We start from the raw sequence: 21,855 nt of genomic DNA, 5'->3' as shown, positions 1-21,855 counted from the left end.
TTCTTACACCCTTGGCCAATTAATAGGTTCCAGGCCAAGCCTTACATGATCATTCTTTGGGCCCTGATTGGCTCAGAGTGAATGTAAATAGCAATTGTTTCTGTTTTGGCCAGAAACCCTAAGAGTCTTCCCCCTCTCTCACTGATATTTTTTTTTGACTCAGTAAAGAGGCCATTCTCTGCCTCATTTCTTACCTAGGCTTAAGCACTGAATGGGTGTTGCCTCAGACCAACTGAGACCTGTTAAAGACCTTAGTTTAAAAAGGCCAAGGTCTCCCACTGCATCTTGGGCCATCTCCAGTCATCCTGATCTCTATCTTGTCACTGAACCCAGATGGCTCAGGAGGAGAAAGTGAGGCTGGTGATTTTGCACAGCCCTGCCTCACTTAAATCCACTTCACTTGCATGTCATAGCATCACCTCCTTGATGTCATGGTCCTCTTCAAGAATGAAGGACAAGCAACAACAATCTTACACCCTACTCCCTAACATGTACAGTTTATCCTAGAGATATTAGGGAGCCCCCAGAGGTTATTGAGTAGAGGAGTGATGTGAACAGACCCACACTTTAGGAAGGTCCCTTTGGTAGCTGAGTGGGAGATAGATTGGAGTAGGGAGACTTGAAGCAGGCAGACCCTGTAATATTAATTAAGGCGGGACTTTTTTTTACTGTTTTCTCTTTTGGAGCACTTGTTTAATCAAGCGCCCTTGATGGGTACGGCCTTCGTTTCTTTGACTAAATTAGGAGTCTTTGATGACCTCCTTGCCTCAAGGCAAAGCCTGGTTTGCATGGGTTTGAGTGACATGTTTGTGATGCCAGAGGCTTTTAGGCCACGTGGGTTTGAGTCCCCGTTTATGACGCTTTTAGGTCACGTGAGTTTGAGCCGAGCATTGTGACGCCCTTTGACCCTGAACAAGATATATAAACCCAGAGGTTGGCGTTCTCCTTCGGGGCTCTCAGTCACTGGAAGAGTGGCGTGGGACTCTGGGCAGCCATTTTAAGAGCCCCCCAGCTTGTAAACCCAAATGTTGATGTTTTCCTGGTAACTATGAATGGTGATTTGGTCTGTTTGTATTGTGTATGTTTGTAATTTGCATTTGCTCCGAAGTTCAGGGTGCTGGCTTTTCCTCCTGAACTAAGTGAATGATATTTGTATTTTAATTAAAGTGAGATGTTGCTTTCCTTAGTCAAGCAGATCAAAGAACCTATTAGCAGTCTTCTGTGTGCTGGCTGTTGCTGGTTTTACACAGCCACAGTAGTTGCTAACAAGATTGTTGCTACAGATCCCCACCCCCACCCCCAGCAGCTATCACAGCAGTCCATTCATTCGATGATAAAGACCCATCCCAGGGTCGTGGCAGTGTCAGAGGAGGGAAGGGGAGAGAATAAAAAAGCAGGGCAATGGGGATGGTGACAGGTCTCAACTTTGAGACATAGGAAGGAAGGAAGGAAGGAATGCAGGAATGAATGAAAAAAGGCCTTTATCGTTCCCTTACTACATGAGAAGCGCCCTGCTAAGCTCTGCAGACACAAGAAGAAAAAGCGAGACAGTCCCTACTCTCAAGGGGTTTATGAGAGAGACACCGCATAAAACACAGTTTGGCCTCAGCATGCGCAGAAAGCCCCAGAAGTGCTAACGGTGCATCGGTGGCTCAGACGGCAAGGCCCAAAGGCCTTAGGTTGGATCGTTAGGTCAGATGACTGCGTCAGGGGTACCAACATCTAAGGGGCTGAAACAAGTAGGAAAAAGGATGCCAAGGGTGTCTACCAAAGGTCAGGGAGCCATGTTTCAGGGAGGATCAGTGTTGATACTACAGTGTTCAAACAACTTTTCAGAAATTTAAGAGTAGGAGTGGTAGTGGTAGTAGTAGTGGTGGTGGTGGTGGTAGTGGTGGTAGTAGCAGTGATAGCAGTGGCAGTAGTAATCATCATTGTTGTGCTTGTCATTGTTGCTGGTAATGCTAGCGGCTCCCAAGCCCCACCCCCACACGGCTCTGCTTGGGCCCTGACAGCCTCGCCCTCCCTCGATTGCGCCGACCCCACCCGCGTCATCTGTCTCTAGAGCCGCGTTGGTGACGGGGATTTAAGATGCCTTCCTTAGCACTAGATTTCTCATACACTGCGTAGGCAAGTGGGGAGAGGAAAGAGGAGGTGTGGTCCACACCACACTCCACGCCTTCCAACCACCTGCTTCCCCCTCTTCCCCTTGTCTCACACTCCGGCCCTCTAGAGCCGGGGTGATGGGACGGTGCTGCTCCTGTGCCCCGGGGCTGGGCTGAGGACTCTGAGTCTTTAAGGATGGGCCAGGAGAAGCAAAGCTCTTGTCTGAGAGACCCAGCATGAGCTAAGTGTCAGGCCACTGGTGGGACACCAGGCTGCGTGCCAACAGACCCCCTAGAATCTCCCATAATATCGGCCTGAGCTCATCCAGCCATGGGGAGAAGTCATGCCCCCAGGCCGGTTCTGATGGAGGCATCACAGGCCACTCAGACGCCCTCCCACCCATCACCACCCGCAGGAAGACCAAGAGAGTAGCATTCTATGATTCCCCAACCCCCCCCACCACCCAAAAAAAAATCCTTCTCAACCTGGGAATTCTTCCTGAAACCTACTTCCTAGATTCCTTCTGAATCTTGAGCAAAGTCCACAGGACACCTGTACCGTACAGACCACACAATAACATGGAGGTCCTTCACCTCCTAACACAGCCCTTATCCCTCCTAACACATATTCAACCTTAAATTTTATTCCTCAGTCGTTGACTATGAATTAAGAATAAAAGGTCCTTGTCGAGGACAGAGTGGCTTATTAAAAACTTTCCAGCATGTTCTGTACTATTCAGACACTATAGAGCTGTCAGTATCTTCTGGTGACTGCTTTTTCTCACCACTTTTATGTGAGATAATTTACCCCATTCTATCTCTCCCTTTCTCCGTCTCTCAATATATTCTTCTCTCACCCCTTAATTTTATTTTATTTTTTAGATATCATCCCTTCATATTCAACTCACCCTGTATCCTTCTCTGAATTGCTCTATGCTGGGCAAGCTCTGCTCACCATCAAGCCAATCTCTTTCATCATCTTTTAGACTTCAGCTATTTAGCCTCTTCAGGGCATCTAGGTGGCGCCATAGTGCACAGAGTGCTAGGCCTGGAGTCAGAAAAACCTGAGTTCAAATCCAGCCTCAGATACTTACTAGCAGTTTGACTTTGGGCAAGTCTCTCTCTCTTTTCTTATTTAATATTTTATTTTTCCCCAGTTATATGTAAAAACAATTTTAACATCTGTTTTTAAATTTTTGAGCTCCAAATTCTCTTCCTTCCCACACCCCCCTCATTGAGAAGGCAAGCAATTCGATATAAGTTATACATGAATAGTCATACAAAACATTTCCATAATAGTCATGTTGTGAATGAAAACATAGACCAAAAAAATCCTCAAGAAAAATGAAGTTTAAAAAAGTCTGTTTCGATCCGTATTCAGACTCCATCAGTTCTTTGTCTCAGGATGGACAGCATTTTTCATCCAAATCCTTCCAATTTGTCTTGGATCATTGTATGGCTGAGAAGAGCTATGTCATTCACAGCTGATCACGGCACAGTGTTGCTGTTACTCTGTACACAGTACATTTCACTTTGCATCAGTTCATATACGTCTTCCAGGTTTTTCTGAGAGCATCCCACTCATCATTTCTTGTAACACAATAGTATTCCATCATAATCACACACCACAGTTAGTTCAGCCATTCCCCAATTGATGGGCATCCCCTCAATTTCCAATTCCTTGCCCCCAGAAAAGAGCCGCTATAAATATTTTTGTACATATAGATCCTTTTCCTTTTTGTTTTTTCTCTCTCTTGGGATATAAACCTAGTAGTGGTACTGCTAGGTCAAGGGATATGCCTGGTTTTACAGCCCTTTGGGCATAGTTCCAAATTGCTCTACAGAATGGTTGAATCAGTTCACAACTCCACCAACAGTGCGTTAATGTCTCATTTTCCCCACATCCTGGGCAAATCTCTTAACCCTGTTTGCCTCAGTTTCCTTATCTGTAAAAATGAGCAGGAAAAGGAAATGGCAAACCCCTCCAGTATCTTTACCAAGAAAACCCCAAATAGGGTCATGAAGAGTCAAACATAATTGAAACAACTGAACAAACAATATTTAGCCTTCATGCCACCTACAGATTGCAGAGGCTGGAAAGCCTTACCCTAACAAGGATAAATTGACTCTATCTTCATCCTGCTCTAAGCAGGGCTTTAAGCCAGAACACCCAGACAAGACAACCAGAAAAGGGGAGCAGAAAGCTGAGTGAAAGCCCATTCTTTTTATTCCCTTTCCCCTGATACCAACATAAAGGCCTTTAGTCCCAGACAACTATCTTCCTTGGGGTTAGAAAATTCTTCTTAATGGCTATACAAGTTCTGATTCTGAGATTGCATCCCCAAACTCTATCTCAATGGTTCCACCTTAAGAAGCTCCATAAGAGTTCTGTGAGGCCATGGGGTTAAAAGGCTCCCCTCACTCCCCAAATCTGCTTTGGTTCTCATGCAAATAAAGCCAGGGGCAAGAATAAAAGGCTATATGAAGCTTGCAGAGCCACATTCCTTCTATTATAATATACATCTGCCAGCAACAAAAGCATGGTCTTTTATGGTGTGTTCTGACTAGGTCAGCCCTGAATAGTCTCCCTGCATCTACATGAGGCAAGCCTCTGTCTGTAAAGTTAAATTATGTTCATCACTGAAAAAGGCATTGTCCTGGATGCCGTAGGAGGAACACTTATAAGAACTGGCAATGTTAAGTCCAAAGAAGAAAAGACACAGGAGGACACAGCAGCTATCCTCAAGTATTTGAAGGACTGTTGGGTGATAGAAGAATTAGAGAGCAATGGGTACAAGTGCCCAAGATTTCACCCTGGTGTAAGAAAAAACTCTTGAATGCTCAGAGCTATTTCAAAGGAGGAACAGCTAGGTGGATCAATGGATAGAGTCCCTGGAGTCAGGGACTCTATCCATATTGTTGTATGTGTCATAGATTCCCACCTATGACACATACCTTGTGTGTGACCCTGGGCAAGTTACTTCACCTCTAGGTACCCCATGCTGCTTCCAAGTTGCTGATCTAAATCAGTGGAGGGGATTTCCACACTGGGAAGTCCCCATACACTGATGAGAAATCGAAGACCCAGACAGAAAAATTAGCTGACATAAAACTTTCATCCCTCACCTCACCTGAGCCTAGCACAACCTAATGGTTTTGTTTTTCATATTTCTTTCTCTGCAGCTATCCCTCTGGCGCTTCAGATGCCAAGGTCAACGTGTGTGCCAACATGCGAGCCAAGTTCTTCAGCATCGCGCAGGAGGCTAGTTTCTGCCTACAGGACAGACTAGAAATTCTCACCAAGTAAGACTCTCCTTAGATGGGGCCAAAAGCACCAGGACTTAGAACTTTAGAGGCTTGACCTGAAGATGGGAGTCATATCCTACCTCTGACTCTCACTAGCTGGAGGATTCTCTGGTCTCTCTAGTTAGGGACAACTCACCTAACCTCTCTGGGCCTCAGTTCACTCAACTGTAAAATGGGGGAGTGAGACCAGGTGCCTTCCAAGGTCACTTCCAGATCCTTAACATCGAATTAGTTAATTAATTAAATTAATGAAAAGGCATTAATTAAACTCTTACTATATGCCAAGCACCATACGAGGGCTGAGACTACAAAATGCAAAGCATAAGCTAAGCTAAAAAACACACTTAGAAGTACACCTCACTCTTACAGAGAGAGGTTGTTAAACATTTGGCAGCCTGTCACTGTCTATAATCCTATGAACTGCTCTCTGTGCCTTGACCCAAACCTTAATTTGGACAATAGCATGAACTCAAGACTCTGAAATTGAGGGCAAGTTCAGCCATGGCATGTGAATGTAAGGAGGCAGTCATTGAGACATTTGGCATCCTAAAGAAGGAAAGATGAGAAGGGAGGGAATAGGCATTTATAAAAAGCCTACTATGTGCCAGGCACTGTGCTAAGCACTTTTTACAAACATCATCTCATTTGATCCCCATAACAACCCTGGGAAGCAGGTGTTGTCATTATCTTCAATTTACAGTTGTGGAAACTGAGGCAAAGAGAAGCAAAGTGACTTGCCTATGGAACCACACCTAGTATCTGAGACTGGATTTGAACTCAGGCTTTACTGACTTCAGGTCCAGCTCACTATTCACTGTGCCACCAGCTGCCTCTAAGATGGGTGCCCTGATATCTTAGCTCCAGGGGGTGAAATAGAATTTGAAAGAATCCACCAATCACTTCCTGGAAAAGTTCCCAAAATGAAAACTTCCAGGAATATTATAGCCCAAACTGCAGAGCTCCCAGGTTCAAGAGAAAATACTTCAAGCAGCCAAAAAGAAATAAAATATTGTAGAACCACAGTCGGGATCACACAAGATTTAGCAGCTTCTACATTAAAGGAGTGGCTTGGAATATTATATTCCAGACAGCAAAGGAGCTAGGATTGCAAGCAAGAATAACCCACCCAGCAAAACTGAGTATTATCCTTCAGGGAGAAAAATGGATATTTAGTGAAAACAGAGGACTTTCAAGCATTCCTGATAAAAAAAAAAGACCAGAGCTTAATAGGAAATTTGGCATTCAAACATAAGACTGAAGAGAAGTATAAAAAGGGTAAACATAAAAGAGGAATCATGAGGGTCTCAATAAAGTTCAACTGTTTGCATTTTATATATGGGAAGATGATACATGTAACTCCTAAGAACTTTATCATTATTAGGGCAGTTAGAAGGAGTCTATGTAGTCAGAAGGCATGGGTGTGAGTCAATTATGTTGGGATGGTCTCCAAAAAAAATGTAGGGGTAAGAAAGAGGGATGCCCTGGGAGGAAGGGGAAGGGAAGGGTAGAATGGGAAAGTTTTTCTTACATAAAAGAGATGCACAAGGAAGAGCTTTTATAGTGGAGAGGGAAATGGGGAGGATGGCAGGTGATGCTTGAACCTCATTCTCATGGGAATTAGTTCAAAGAGCGAAGGAATATATACATATATGTGTGTATGTATGTATAAACATGTGTGTGTGTGTATATATATATATATGCACATACACACACACACACTCAGTTGTGTATAGAAATGTAGCTTACTCAATAGGGAAATAGGAGGGGAAGGGAATAAGAAAGTGGAAATGTGTATGTATCACAAAAGGAAGGACATGTTAAGGAAGACAGTGGTAAGAAGCAAATTAGACTTTTGAGTAGGGACAGGATAAAAAGAGAGAGAGAAAAGAAGAAATAGAAGAAAATGGGATGGAGAGAAATACATAGTAATCATAACTGTGAGTATGAGTGGGATAAGCTCACCCATAAAATGGAAGCAGATAGCAGAATGGATTAGAAACCAGAATCCAACAATATCTTCTTTACAAAAGAGACACTTAAACAGAATAACACAGAGTTAAAATAAAGGACTGGAGCAGAATTTAATTTGCTTCAGCTGAACTAAAGGCAGGGGTCGTGATCATGATCTCAGACAAAGCAAAAGCAAAAACATACCTAATTAAAAGGGATAATCAGGGAAACTACATTTTTCTAAAAGGTACCATAGACAGTGAAATAATATTAAAATTTTTCACAGCATATTTCTCTGATAAAGGCATCATTTCTCAAATCTGTACTATGTATAGAACTGAGTTGAATTTATAAAAAATAACAGCCATTCCTCAACTGACATTGGTCAAAGGATATAATCAGGCAGTTTTCATAAGAAACTAAAGCTATCTAGAATCTTACAAAAAATGCTCTAAAAATATTCTGCGTTTATTACCTTCCCATATAGAAATGTAAACAGTCAAATTTTATTGAGACCTTTATGATTACTCTCATGTTTACCCTTCTTATGCTTCTCTTGAGACTTCTGTTTGAATGACAGATTTTCTATTTAGCTCTGGTCTTTTCATCAGGAATGCTTGAAAGTCCTCTATTTCATTAAATATCCATTTTTCTCCTGAAGAATTATACTCAGTTTTGCTGGGTGGGTTATTGATTAGAAAAAGGCAAATTAAAACAACTCTGAGGTACCGCCTCATACCGATCAGAAGTGACAAATGCTGGAGATGAATGAAAAATACACTACTGAATTGGTGGTGGAGTAGTGAACTGGTCCAACCATTCTGGAGAACAATTTAGAATTATGCCCAAAGGGCATTAAAACTGCATAGCCTTTGACCCAGCAATACCACTGCTAGGTCTGTATCCCAAAGAGATCAAAGAAAAAGGAAAATGACTCATATTAGAATAATGTTTATAGCAGCTCTTCTGTGGTGGCAAAGAATTAGGAATTAAGGGACTGCTCATCAATCGGGGAATGGCTGAATTGTTGTTTTGTCGATTAGTCATATCCTATTCTTTGTGACCCCATTTGGCATTTTCTTGGCAAAGATCTTTGAGTTGTTTGCCATTTCCTTCTAGCTCATTTTATAGATGAGGAAAGTGAGGCAAACAGGGTTAAGTGACTTGCCCAAGGTCACACAGCTAGTTAAATGTCTGAGGCTGGATTTGAACTCAGGTTCCCCTAACTCCAGGGCCACACACTATCCACTACGCTACCTAGCTGCCTCAGTAAGTTGTAGTATATGACTGTTGAACGCCGTTGAGCTGTGAGGCATGACGAGAGGGATGGTTTCAGAAAAACATGGCAAGACCTATGTGAACTGATGCAAAGTAGAATGAGAAGAACCAGGAGATCATTGTGCGCAGTAACAGCAAAGTTGTAATGATGATCAACTGTGAATTACTTGGCTACTCTGATCAATACAATGACCCAAGACCATTGCAAGGGATTCATGATGAAAAAAAAGCTATCCACCTCCGGAGAGCATGAGCTGACAAATTCTAAGTACAAATTGAAGTATAATTTTCTCACTTCGTTTTTCTTGAAATATGGCTAATATGGAAGTATGTTTTACATGATTTCACATGTTTAATTGATGTCATATTGGTTGCCTTCTCAGTGGGTGGGGGAGGGGTGGAAGACAGCTTTTGGAACTCAAAGTTTAAAAAGAAAAGAATTATATAAATAAATAATACATTTTAAGAACTATTAAAAAGGAGAAAAAATAGAAGCAGCATAGTGCAGTCAGTATGGACTGAGTTAGGAATACCTGGGTTCAAAGCCCATCTCTGGCATATCTGGGCTGTTTGACAAGCTGTGGCCAAATCACTTCTCCCCCTCAGTGCTCAAGGGTGCTGCCACACACCTCTGATGTTGGATGGGATGTGAGGTTTGGGAAGGGGAGGAGGGGTGGTGAGTGATAGAACTAAGTCTGAAAAGAGGGATCAAAGTCTGGTAGGGCAGCAGGTTATAAAGGTGGTGGCAGGGAAGGGAGGCAGTGAGGTTCAGGGGAAAGAATAAGTTGGAGGAGCAATTTGTCCTCCTGAGCCCAATGTGAGATTCTGAGAGATAGGGGTAGGAAGGGGAAGACTCATGCCCTGGAGGCAAGAAGCTTCCTTTCTTCCAGGCCTATGGATGGAAGACAACAAAACAGCCTGGAAAACACTGTGCCAAGAACCTATTCTGTCACCAGTAAATGTCTAAATATATTCTGATAGTAAAGTATACAAATTCTATTGGCCACCCTGCCTGCCAAAAATGAGGGGGATGTTGGTATGAACATTAAATGAACCTGTCTTGGGACTTGTCCAGGGACTGGCTAGAAGCTCCACCAGGGTTCATTCCTTTGTTTCTCCTTTCCCCATCCAAGAACACCTAAAATAGGGATCTTCACCGGATGAGAATTCTATCAGTGGTGTTGATGGACTGGCCTCTTCAAGGAGAAGCTTAGAGAGAAATCAATATTCTGGCTTCATCCTCAGTCACTAACGGTCACCCCTTGTTGCTTCATAGTCTCTTGCAAAAGCCAGCTGCACATCTGGACCACATCTGGCATGTGGGAAAGACTCTCAGCTGCATTTGCAGCCAATGTATTCTCACCATCCCCATCACCACCAACAACAACCCCATTACCCCCACTGGCATAAACCCACTGGAACACTCCCACAAAGAAATAAAAGATACTATAAAAATTCATTTATTTCATAAGCATTTACTAAACATCTAATTATGTGCCCACCTTGGGGGAAGTAAGGGACTCAATATTAGAGTGAATTCCAGTTGCTTGAGAGCAAGGATTATTTCACATTTTGTAACTGCATCCCCAGTACCTGGCACAGAGTAGGTGATTGACTTACCTGTCTTATAAGGAAGGTACCTCAAACATTCCTCCCTCTTCTTCAACCAGTCAGAAACTAGGACTCCACACTCCTCCCCTGCCCAACAGACAGAAGTAAGGATTCATCTTCTGCCCAGGTGCTGGGCATCTATCCTTTTCCAATCTCTTTCCAGCTCTTGCACAGACACTGATAATCAGATCAAAATTAGCAACATTACCCAGAAGGACCTGATACCTGCTTTCCTATGGCTCCACTCAGAATCCCTCTGGTTCTGAGTTATAGGTAGTAGAGGCTGGAACTCCCATCCCTGGCCACCACTACCTGACCTTTCATGTCAGTCCAATCCCACTCTGCACCTCTGGAGCCCCCGGGATGCACCCCCTCCTACCTCTACCTCTTGAAACCACCAATTTCCTTCAAGACTCATCTCAAGTCAACTTGTACCTGACACTTTTCCTGGTCCTCCCCAACTCCTACTGAACTCCCTTCCAAATCTTCCTCGTATTCATTGTGCATAGTGTTTTAATTAGGTATATATATATACAAGCATATACATTTATATACATATATACTTTGTTTCCCCCAATAGAATATTCAATCAAGACAACAAATATTTATTAAGTGCCTACTATGTGCCAGGCACTTTGCTGAATGCAAGAGAAACAAAGAAAGGTGAGAAAAAACAGTCCCTGCCATCAAGGAGTTCACAGTCTGTTCTTTAATCTTTGTAGCCCCAGCACCTAACAGAGTGCCTGGCACATAGTAGGTGCTTAAAAATGTTGATTGTTTTGGACTCTTCTTGTCATTCCCTCCCCTCCTCTATTACCTTGTATATTTTCAAAAAAAGAACATAAGCTTCTAGCAGGCAGGGACCATTTCTATTGTCTTTGTATTCCCAGCTCCTGGCCTAGAGTAGATGCTCAATAGAATTAAACTACAGGACACTGTACTAGTCAAATTGGAAGGACAGTCACATCCTCCAATAGAGCTGGGATCCCTCTCATGTGTGGATGTTCCCTCCAACCAGTCAACCCATCCAGAGCCCCTTATCCTGTCTTCTTATAAGTTGGGGATAGGGATAGAATGAGGAAACTCCCTCTATTAATATAGGTCAGCATTTTCTTTACAATTTAGAGTCTTGAAGAAATGACTGGGGGCCCTGAGACATTCAGTAACTTGCCTAGGGTTAATATGGGTTTGAGGCAGGATTTGAACCCATGTCTTCTGGGTTCCAAGGCTAGCTCTCTATTCACCTTACCACATATTGGGATTATTGTTGTTCAGTAACATCCAATTCTGTGAGACCTGTGGACCCCTCTACAAACCGATTTGAAACCCTCCAGAGCTGAGAAAGGCCTAAAACCTGGATTGGACAATTAGGAGAGACATTTTGGCCCACTCTGAGCTTAACCTACCATAATTCTTTGTGTGCTCTGGCATAACAGACATGCTTTGCTTTGTTGTCTGAGTGAGCTCAAAATGCCCCTTCCTGTGTCAGCAACTACATGTAAGGCTAGATGAAGCTGACCTGGGGCATTCTTCTTTTTATGACTACCAAAGATAAGGTGCCTTGAACCAGACACTATCTTGAATAATGGGACTTTCCTTGTCTTAGTATTTTATGGACATATGCTATGTTATGATATATCGCATCATATTAATGATAGAAGAAACACAGATATCCTGGATCTATAATTTCAATAGACACTTTAACACATCTCCTATCTTACTGTATTTGTAACCTATCCAATTAAGAAAATTCCTTTCTCATCTTATGGTTAAATGCATATGGAGACTATAATTTTAGGGGACACAAACATCCTAAGTTGGGATTGCTCTAAGTGTATAAAAGGTCTTCTTCAATGTCCTTATCTCTGAGTCAGAATTATTTTCTGGCTCCCCTGCATACGTGTTTTCCACTAGCTTAAGAGAATAAACTATATATGTATATACATACATGTGTGTATGTATACATATGTGTGTATATGTACATACATATATATATATGCACACACACACATACACATATCACCTTGCTTGTTTTCCTCTTTTAACCAAACTTCCACGTTGACAGACCTCATGGGGTTTTCTTAGCAAAGATGCTGGAATGGTTTGCCATCTCCTTCTCTAGTGCGTCACCATTTTACAGATGAGGATTCAAGGCAAACAGGAATTAAATGATTTGCCCAGGGTCACAGAGCTGGATTTGAACTCAGATCTTCCTGACTACAGTCCCAGTGCCCTATCCACTGTGCCACCTAGCTGCCCTACCCATTTGGAACACAATGATAAATAATACAGGGTCCCTGGTTTCAGATCTTCCTTGTTTGCTGAGGGCTCACATTTGCATAGTGATTTAAGGTTTACAAAGCACTGTGCATACCTTATCTCATTTGATGATCAGCCCAACCCTGTGAGGTAGATGCTATTATCATCTCTATTTTACAGATGAGGAAACTGAGGCTTTAGAGAAGTTAATAAGTAGAAGACAAAATACCTCCAGAGAAGTTATTGCTTTGTACTTGAAAGAAGTGACATTTGAGCTAGACCTTGAAGGATGGGGAGGCTGTCAACTGGCCATGATGGAATTCTGATTCTCTTCCCCTCTCATAACCTGTTTTATAGGAGGCAGGAAGAAAGAGGCTTCCAGAAGTTTTTTGCTTTCAGCATTGTCTCCAATTTTTATGAAGACATAGAAAAAATGAGACATCCTATCACTATAACAAGAGGAGATGCCGAGGAGTTGGCTAACCACTGGTAAGGAATGGAAACTAGCCCAACTGACTGTCCCATCTGGGAGGGTGTTTCCTAACATACATATAATCCTAGGTGTTCTTTGGGCTATAGAGAAGCATCACACCCAAAGTGCCCTTGGCTAGAGATAGGAACTCCAGAAAAAGCCCAAACTCTGAGCTTAGCAAAGCTGCTGTCCTTGGTGCTAAAACAAAAAAAAATCCTAGAAAATCAGAACTAGAAAAAACCTTAAGAGTATCTAGTCTAAGAGCCTCATTTTAGACAGGAAGAAACTGAGGCACAGAGAAGAGGAAGGTCTTGCCAAAAATCAAATAGTTTTAGGAAGCACTGCTGGGATTAAAATTCAGGTTTTCTGTGTTCCAGGCCAGTCTTCCCTCCAATATGCAACACTGCTTCTCATCCTTGATCATAGAATCATAAATCTAAAGCTGAAAGGGACCTCAGGGACCATGAATGAATGAATGAAAAAGTACCTACTATGTGCCAGGAACTGTGCTAAGCTCTGAGGATACAAATATATGACAGCAAAATTGTTCCTGACCTCAAGGAGATCACATTATAATAGCAGAAAACTACATATACAAAGAATGTGGCATCATTGCTATGGACAAAGACTCCCAAGAGCCAAGAAATGCCATAATGCAGAAAGTAGAGAATTGTGGGATTAGGGAAAATAAACCAATAAACCATAGGAGTGAGTTGTTGTTGTCCTTCATTCTCAAAGAGGACCAAAATGATATCACTATACTAGTGTCAAGTTTCAGTGTGTCCAACTGTGGCTGATCAGACCAATACAAGCTCAGAAGGCTCTACCACAGGTCAGGCACAAATAGTCCATATGAACATTTGGGGTGGACTCTCTACATCTGCACATCTCTCATGGGAGTAAGTAGAAAACTCCCAAAGAGACACTAATGACTCTAAGCAAAGACTGAGGAATGATTTTAGCCCTCTACAAGTAGTTGCTTACTACAGTGATACCCTGGTGGTTTGGCCTCAATCAACAAACATTTATTAAGAACCTATTACATGCCAAGTACTGTGCTAGGGATGGAGATACAGAGACATTCAGCCAGCATTTATTAGAGAGATTCCTGGGGCAACTTGGAAGTTTAAGACATGGAATCAATAGGCCTGTAAGGCACGTTAGAACAGAGAGTGTCAGACTTGGGAGGACCCTTAGAACAGGGAATGTCAGACTTGGGAGGGGCCTTAGAGATTATAAGAACAGAGAATGGGCATTAGAGAATCTCTAGCCCACCTACTTTGTTGTATAAATGAAAGTAACTGCAGCTCAGGCCTTGAGGGACCCCCAAAGAAAACCTCTTTAGCAGCTCCTCTAACTGGATCTCTTCTGTTGGAAATGAAGGTACTTTGATTTATTATCTAAACTCCCGGAAGACTTAAAGAAATATCGTCCTGCCAAGAAAATCCTACAAAAATTGCAAAAGCATGGAGAGAATTTGGACCTCAGAATCCGTCCACATGTCCTCCTCAGAGTGCTGCAGGACCTCCGTACATGGGAGCTGTGCTCCCCTGACATCGCTGTGGCCATTGAGGTAAGTATCAATAAAGCCTGCTCCCTGGCCCCTCTGTCCACTTCCAACAATCACTCCTCTACCTCTCCAGTGCCTGTATGCAGCCCCTTGACTGACTGGAGTCTCTCTGACCTCTAACCCCATTGCCCCTACTGAAATGCCCCCGTCCAATTCCCCCATTGGTTCAGAATCTTGCTAGGTAAAAGGAACTAATCTAAGGAAGGAATTCATGCTAAAGTATTACTAAGGTGACCTCTCATGTGTAATATCTATATTTTAACAAATGTTTTCGAGGACTTATCCCATGTTCTCACCCATGGTCACCCATGTGTTCACCGGATTCCATTGAGGGACTTAGGTCCTTCTCCAAATAAAAATGCCTGCCAACAATGAGTCAGCCTGAACCTCAGCATGCAGGATGGACAGAACATTGGATGGTTTCAAGAACCAGGATGGTTTCAATCCAGAAGCTTAACCAGAAATGTGAAACCCCAGAGAGAAATTTCAGAAAGAAACCTCATTTCTTGCGTGAGCACAGATCTCAAGGGTCACTGCTGCTCAGGGATTATTCAAGTCATGTTTGCATTCATGGAGAAGGGTAACAGGGACTGTTTCCCTTCCTCTGAGTCTAGCTTGCTCTCTGTTATAACTGTTGTTGCTGTTGTGGGGTCATTTCAGTCATATCCAATTCTTTGTGACCTCATTGCACATTTTCTTAGCAAAGACAACTAGAGAGGGTTTCCATTTCCTTCTCCAGAACATTTTACAAATGAGCAAGCTGAGGCAAACAGGACGAGTGACTTGCCCAGGGTCACACAGCTAGTAAGTGTCTGATGCCAGATTTGAACACACATCTTCCTGAATCCAGGCCCAGTGTGCCACCCAGCTGCCCCTAATCATGCCTTTAGGTTATTGAGGTGGGATCTCAGAACAATTCCAGTATCCAAAACATGGTGGGCAGAGCTGTGTACTAATGACTGATCATCGTAGATTCAACCCTCCACCACTTGGAGGAGGCCACAACCCCTATGACTCTAGGAGGAAGAAAATACACATATAACAAATGGCTCCCCTAGATCTCTTCCCACTGCTCAGCACATCAGTCAATTAAAGAAATTCAGCAAGAAAGGAACAAAGTACAGTGAGAAGAGAGGGTTGGGTCAGGAATCTAGAGGCACTGTGTTCTAATCCCCTCCACTGGGAACTGTGACCTGCAGGAATAAATCCATTCATTCCCCTGGGCCTCACCATATCTGTCCAAATGAGTTGGTTGGACTAGAGCATAACTGTTTTAGGGGTCCCCACTCTGATGCATATTGCTTGTGTGACTGGGAGGAAATCGCTTTGCCACTCTGTGCCTCTGTTTCTTCATCTGTAAAACAAGGGGAGCTGGTCTCAATGGACTCTGAGGGTTCCTTCCAGCATTAGATCTGGGATCCTTTGAACACATAATTATTACATGCCCAGGGCACTGTTCCACGTACTTGAGAATACGAAGCCAAAAAAATAGTCCCTTACCTCAAAGAAGGCACAAAAGAGAGATGCCCATGGCAGTGAAATGTCCTAGGAAAGCTAGATAATAGAGCTCTGCCCTTCCCCAAGTCAAATCAAACGAGATGATATTTGTAAAGCACTTAACTTTACCTGACACATAGTAGTTGCTTACTAAATGCTTGTTCCCTTCCTCCTCCCGCCCCGGCCTCCCCAAGTGCCAGAACCATACCTGAGTCTGACTTGAGAATCAATGTGATGTCATAGAAAGTGACAGCGATCTGCAATCAGACAATCTGGGTTCAAATCCTGGCTCTCAGCTGCACAGCTTGTTTAACTCTAGACTAGTCACTTAAACTCTCTGGGCCTCAGTAAAATGAGTAGTATGGGCTAGTCCCTTCCAGCTCTAAACAAGCAGGTCGGTGGGCTCAATCCTGAGAAATCCAAGCCCCTGTAGGAAATCTATAGACTCCCCACTAATAATACTAACTAGAATTTATAGAGTACTTTAAGTATACATGTCATGTCATTTGATTCTGAAAATAGAGCTGTGAGGTAAGAGTTAGTATTACCCCCATTTTACAGACGGGCAAACTGACAAGTGACTTGCCCAGGGTTTCACAGATGGTAAGTGCCCATAGCAGGACTGGAACTCCAGTCTTCCAGACCCAGAGTCCAACGCCGTCGCCACAATGCCACAGAACTCTCAGGCGCTGCTCTTCCACTCTTGATTGTACAGGGCTCAAAAGTCCACTCGGCTCGAGGATAGGTAGACAGAGCTCTTGAGACCATCGAGCTGCGCTTTTAATTCAATGGGCTGTACTGGTATTTGCCACATGGGTCCAAGGTCAAGGCTCAAACTTGGCTGTCATTTTGTCCAGCCCCAGTTATGCCCAGGACTGCTGTCCCCAGCACATAATACAGCCATAAAGTCCAGCTTCATTGATAGATGTTTATCCTCCCCAGGGGAATTCTGGTAAATATTTAACAACTGACTCTCTGAGGAGGGGGAGGGGATGCATACAGGACACACTTTAAAATTTAATCCACATTAACATTTCCTCCATCCCTTTCTTAAGTCTAGACAATCAACAAAATAAGAAATCAAGCTCTGATTTGCAGCCTTTGCTCATTTCTGAGGTGTAAAAACTCACACTGAAAATTTAACAATTGGCTGTGGGAGTCAAGGTCGAGATCCCTCCCGCACACGCCTAGTTCTGCCTTAATACACAGAGTAGGGGGGCATTGGGGTTTACCGTGATGGACTTCAAATGCTCCATCACCTGTCTGTCAGTGGTAAAGATCTGATGGAGACCCACAAAGCGCCTGCCTGCTGGCAGCCTCCAATCGGTTTCCCGGCTTGTCTGAGAGGCCCCTTCAGGCAGCTGGGGGTGGAGGGAGGAGAAGGGTGTATATGCCGAGAGACTTTCACTGATGTCCAAGGGAATGTGGAATTTGTCAAAGACAAAAAATCAGAAGAAATGTAGAGAAAAAAGGAAAAATAAAGAGAAGCAATTTTCTCCAAAATGACCCTACATTATTAATAATAGCCCAGGTTTATAGAGAGCTTTAAAATTTGCAAAGTGTTTTTTATCCATTTTCATATTTGCACCATTGTGGGAAAGAGCTCCAGATTTGGAGTCAGGGGCCTCGGTTTCCAATCCCAGCTTTATCCCTTACGAGTAGCTGCTTGACCTTATACAAGTCATTTAACCTCAATGGACCTCCATTTCCTCCTCTGCAAGATGAGGGGGGTAGGGCTCAATCAGCCTTTAAGGTCTATTACAGCTCTCGTTTCATGACCCCCAGGTCCATGATTCAAATCCTGTTTCTGCCACTTACTCCCTGTGTGACTGGGGCAAGTTCCTTCCCTCCTTTGGACCTCAGTTTCTTCAGCTGTCAAAAGGAAGGGATCGGACCAGTTGGCCCATGAGGTCATTCACAGCTCCAGAGGTGACCCTATGAACCACCCTGTGACATTGGTGTGGTGGAGGTTACTGTTTCCATTCTATAGATGAGGATGCTGAGTTTCCAAGAAGTTAAATTACTTGCCCCATGGTCACAGTGTTGAACAGAGGCTCAAGATGGAGAGCTGAGAGGGTCCCCAAGTACAAACTCTCCTGTGACAGAGGAGGAATAAGTGAATTTCCCAAAGTCACGCAGGCAGGAAGAAGCAAAGCTAGGATTCGAACCCAGATCCACTGTGCCATGTGGATGGTGGTGTAGGCAGGCAGAGGCCTGAAAATCAGGTCCTTCACATGAGAAGCATCTGGCCCCATGAAAAAATCAGAGCCCTCCAGCTGGCTCCTTCCACTAGGGAATGGACGATGGCTCCTGGGATGAAGGCACACCCTACTCCGCCCCAATCCTGACTGGACTTATGAGATCCCAGGTCTAGAGCTAGCAGGGGCTCCTGATGTGAGGCCTTCTACTTCAACCTCCTTACTTTACACATGAGGAAACTGAGGTCCAATGAAATGAACTCATCCAAGTTTTCTACAAGCCATCAAGGCTGCTAGATGCTCGTGGGGTGACTAGATGGGACAACGGATAGAGCACCAGGCCTGGAGTCAGGAAGACCTGAATTCAAATCCACTAGCTGTATGACCCTGGGCAAGTCACTTAACCCAATTTGCCTCAGTTTCCCCATCTGTCAAATGAGCTGGAGAAGGAAATGGCAAGCCAGTCCAGTATCTTTGCCAAGAAAACCCCAAATGGGGTCATGAAGAGTTGGACACAACTGAACAACAACAAAAGGGTCAGGAGTGGGATTTGAACTCAGGTCCTTGAACTTCAGAGCTAGCATTCTTTCTACTGCACCATTCTGCCTCCCCACAAAGGAGATGGACCATCTCTGGAAGTCATGGGAAGTCTTCAATCAAGAGTCAAAGGACTCCTTGTGGACAGTGTTGTAGAGGGGATTTTTATTCGGGTAGCCATCTTTTGGACACTGTGGTTCTTGAGGTCCCTTCCAACTCTGAGATTCCATGAGCCTGTCCCATGGGGCCCCCAGCCCCTGCTCCCCCACAGGAAGAGTCCCACTTCTCTGCTCACATCTGCTTACCATGTCTCTGACTTTCTTCCCACAGTTTGTACGAGAACATATTGTCCAAATGCCCCAAGTGGACTATATCAAGTGGCTTCGGACTCGGGTCAACCTTCCCATGCGATGTCACAGCGCCCCACCCCCCTAGAGAGGCCAAAGCCAGAAGCCACCAAGGGATGGCTCAGGCCTGGTGATGGAAACGCTATTGAGGAAGATGGGGAAAATGTAGGTGGAAGTGTGGGAACCCTTGGGAGGCTGATGCCTGGCAATCCCCAGAGAGCTACCACCTTCAGCTGCAGCCCCACTGCCCAGGGAGTCCACCAAAGAGCCAAGAGGAAGAAAGCCAACTCTGCCTCCTGCCCAGGCCTGGTCAGAGCTCCCAAGCTTCTCATTTCCTGTTCTCACACCCCCTAAATGAGCAAAGCCTGACCAGCCAGACCTCAGCTCTCGCTTTTCATCAGGGCTCGACTCTCCTCCCAAAAGAAAAGAAGCTGCTCTTTGCCACCATAAGAGAAAACTCAAGCCAGCTCAGGGACCCATTCCATGCCAGAAGCCAGACCCCAGAGTGGGTCTCCCACTGGGGCTCTCTTCCCCAACAACCCAGCCTTCTGGAATCCACCAGGCTCCTCCAATCCACTTACCTTCCCTCCTCTCAGGTTCATCTCTCTAGTGTTCTATCAGGCTCGGTCCAAGGTTCCACCCATTCCCAATTTCTCTTTACTACTTTCTGCCAAATGCAATCTACTGTTGGTAATAAAATGAAAAATGAATATCAGATATGTGGGAGTGTTCTTGGTCTGAACTGGGACAGCATGATTTTTTGTGCCTGGGGAAAATAGCAGGAAACACCACTTGGGGAGGCTACTATGGGCCCGGGAGAGGGGGGAAGAGTGGAGGAAGAAGTAAAACATCTGGCAGCTTCCTGGTTTATTATTCTTACTAAGTGCTGAGTTATGTTAGATCTAAACTGCTAAAAGAATAGAAGGGTTGTCAGCGTTCTCTAAATTTCAGCACCCTGGGACAAAGTTGGAGTGGGTCAATTAATCAATCAACATTTATTAAGCACCTACTATATGCCAGACACTGTGCTAAGTCCTGGGGATACAAAAAGAGGCAAAAGACAGTCCCTGCCCTGAAGGAGCTTACAGTCTAATAGAGGGGACAGCATGCAAACAAATATATACAAAGCAAGCTATATGCAGGATAAATAGGAAATAATTAACAGAGGGAAGGGACTGGAATTAAGATGGGTTGGGGAAGGTCACCCAGGCTTAGTTATATCTCTGTTTTATGAAGAGGAAGTCTGGGCTTTCCTCCTACCTTCCAAAATAGGATTTGATTCAAGGCCCATCCAACCAACAAACCCTTCTGAAGTATCCACTATGTGTTCTGTGATACCTAGGCATGACCTGGAACCTACTCTTTTTTTTTAAATAAATTTATTTTTTATTTTTAGTTTGTAACACTCAGTTACACAAGTTTTGGGGTTCCGAATTTTCTCTCCCTCCCACTCCTCTCCCCAACCCCCCAAGACAGTGTGTAATCCAATGTAGGTTCTACATATTCCTTCACATTGAAGTTACTTACATAATAGTCCAGTTGTAAAGAAGAATTATAACCAATGGAATGAATCATGAGAAAGGAGAAAGGGAATCAAAAAAGAAGGAAAAGAAAGAGCAAATAGTTTGCCTCAATCTTCATTCAGCCTCCATAATTCTTTCTCTGGATGTGCATAGCTTTTTCCATCATGAGTCTTTTGGAGCTGTCTTTGAACCTTGCATTGATGAGAGGAGCCAAGTCTATCAAAGTTACTCATTACAGTGTGTCTGTAATCTTGTGTAATGATCTCCTGGTTCTGCTCCCCTCACTCAGCATCAGTTCATGTAAGTCTTTCCAGACTTTTCTGAAGTCCATCTGCTCCTTATTTCTCATAGCACAATTGTATTCCATTACATTCATATACCACATTTTGTTTAGCCATTCCCCAATTGATGGGCATCCCCTTGATTTCCAATTCTTTGCCACCACAAGAAGAGCTGCTATAACTATTTTTGTACATACTGGTCCATTTCCCACTTGTGTGATCTCTTTGGGATATAGCCCTAGAAGCGGTATTTCTGGGTCAAAGGGCCTGGAACCTACTCTTAAAGAACTTAGTCTAAGCAGAATGAGAACAGGGGCATGCTGGTAAATGTTTAACAACCAGTTCTCAAAAAATATTTTAGCATTAGTAGCATTTTCTCCATCACTTAAGTCTGGACAATCAAGAAAACCAACTAAGCTTTGACATGTGCATTTGTCAAGGATAGTTGCTCACACTGAAAATTTTAAATTGGCTCTTGTGAACCGGTAAGAGCTGGCTCCAGCCCACCACTGAATAAAAAGTACAATGATTATGAAAACAAAGGGCGAGAAAGATGCAAGGAACAAGTCCGGCCAAAGTGCTCTGGGAAATTGGGGGGAGAAGCTGAAGAAGAGGAAGGGTAAACATCAGGGAAGTCTCCACAGAGGAGGGGGATCCTGAGCTGAGCCCCAAAAGCCATGAGGGATGTCAGGTGAGGCTCTGGGGTATAGTGGGAAGATGACTAGGGTCAGAGGACCTGAGTTCAAATCTCACTTCTGATATGACCTGTGGGATCTGAGGCAAGTCAGGTCTGCACCTCTTCTCACATATGCAAAGTGAAATGAACTAGATGGCCTCTAGTTAGAGCCTTCCTGCTCTAAATCTGTGACTAGATGGATGATAGCAGCAGAGGCTGCCCCAGGCATTAGGGACAGCCCAAAGGAT

General features: G+C 43.8%; 1 protein-coding gene across 1 annotated transcript in view; it reads left to right on the top strand.

Moving 5' to 3' along the window:
* Positions 1–19,215, top strand: part of CCDC60 (coiled-coil domain containing 60) — a 111,809-nt gene extending 92,594 nt beyond the window's left edge. The window contains exons 11-14 of the mRNA XM_036741718.1: positions 5,286–5,405; positions 12,864–12,995; positions 14,362–14,551; positions 19,111–19,215. Coding sequence (XP_036597613.1) covers positions 5,286–5,405; positions 12,864–12,995; positions 14,362–14,551; positions 19,111–19,215 — 547 coding nt within the window. The remainder of the gene's footprint in view (positions 1–5,285; positions 5,406–12,863; positions 12,996–14,361; positions 14,552–19,110) is intronic.
* Positions 19,216–21,855: the final 2,640 nt, after the last annotated feature.

This window comes from Trichosurus vulpecula, chromosome 1, assembly GCF_011100635.1.
Source record: "Trichosurus vulpecula isolate mTriVul1 chromosome 1, mTriVul1.pri, whole genome shotgun sequence".
In the NCBI taxonomy this organism is placed as follows: Eukaryota; Metazoa; Chordata; class Mammalia; order Diprotodontia; family Phalangeridae; genus Trichosurus; species Trichosurus vulpecula.
Note: the sequence above shows the minus strand (reverse complement) of the source record. Positions and strands in the feature narration are given on the sequence as shown.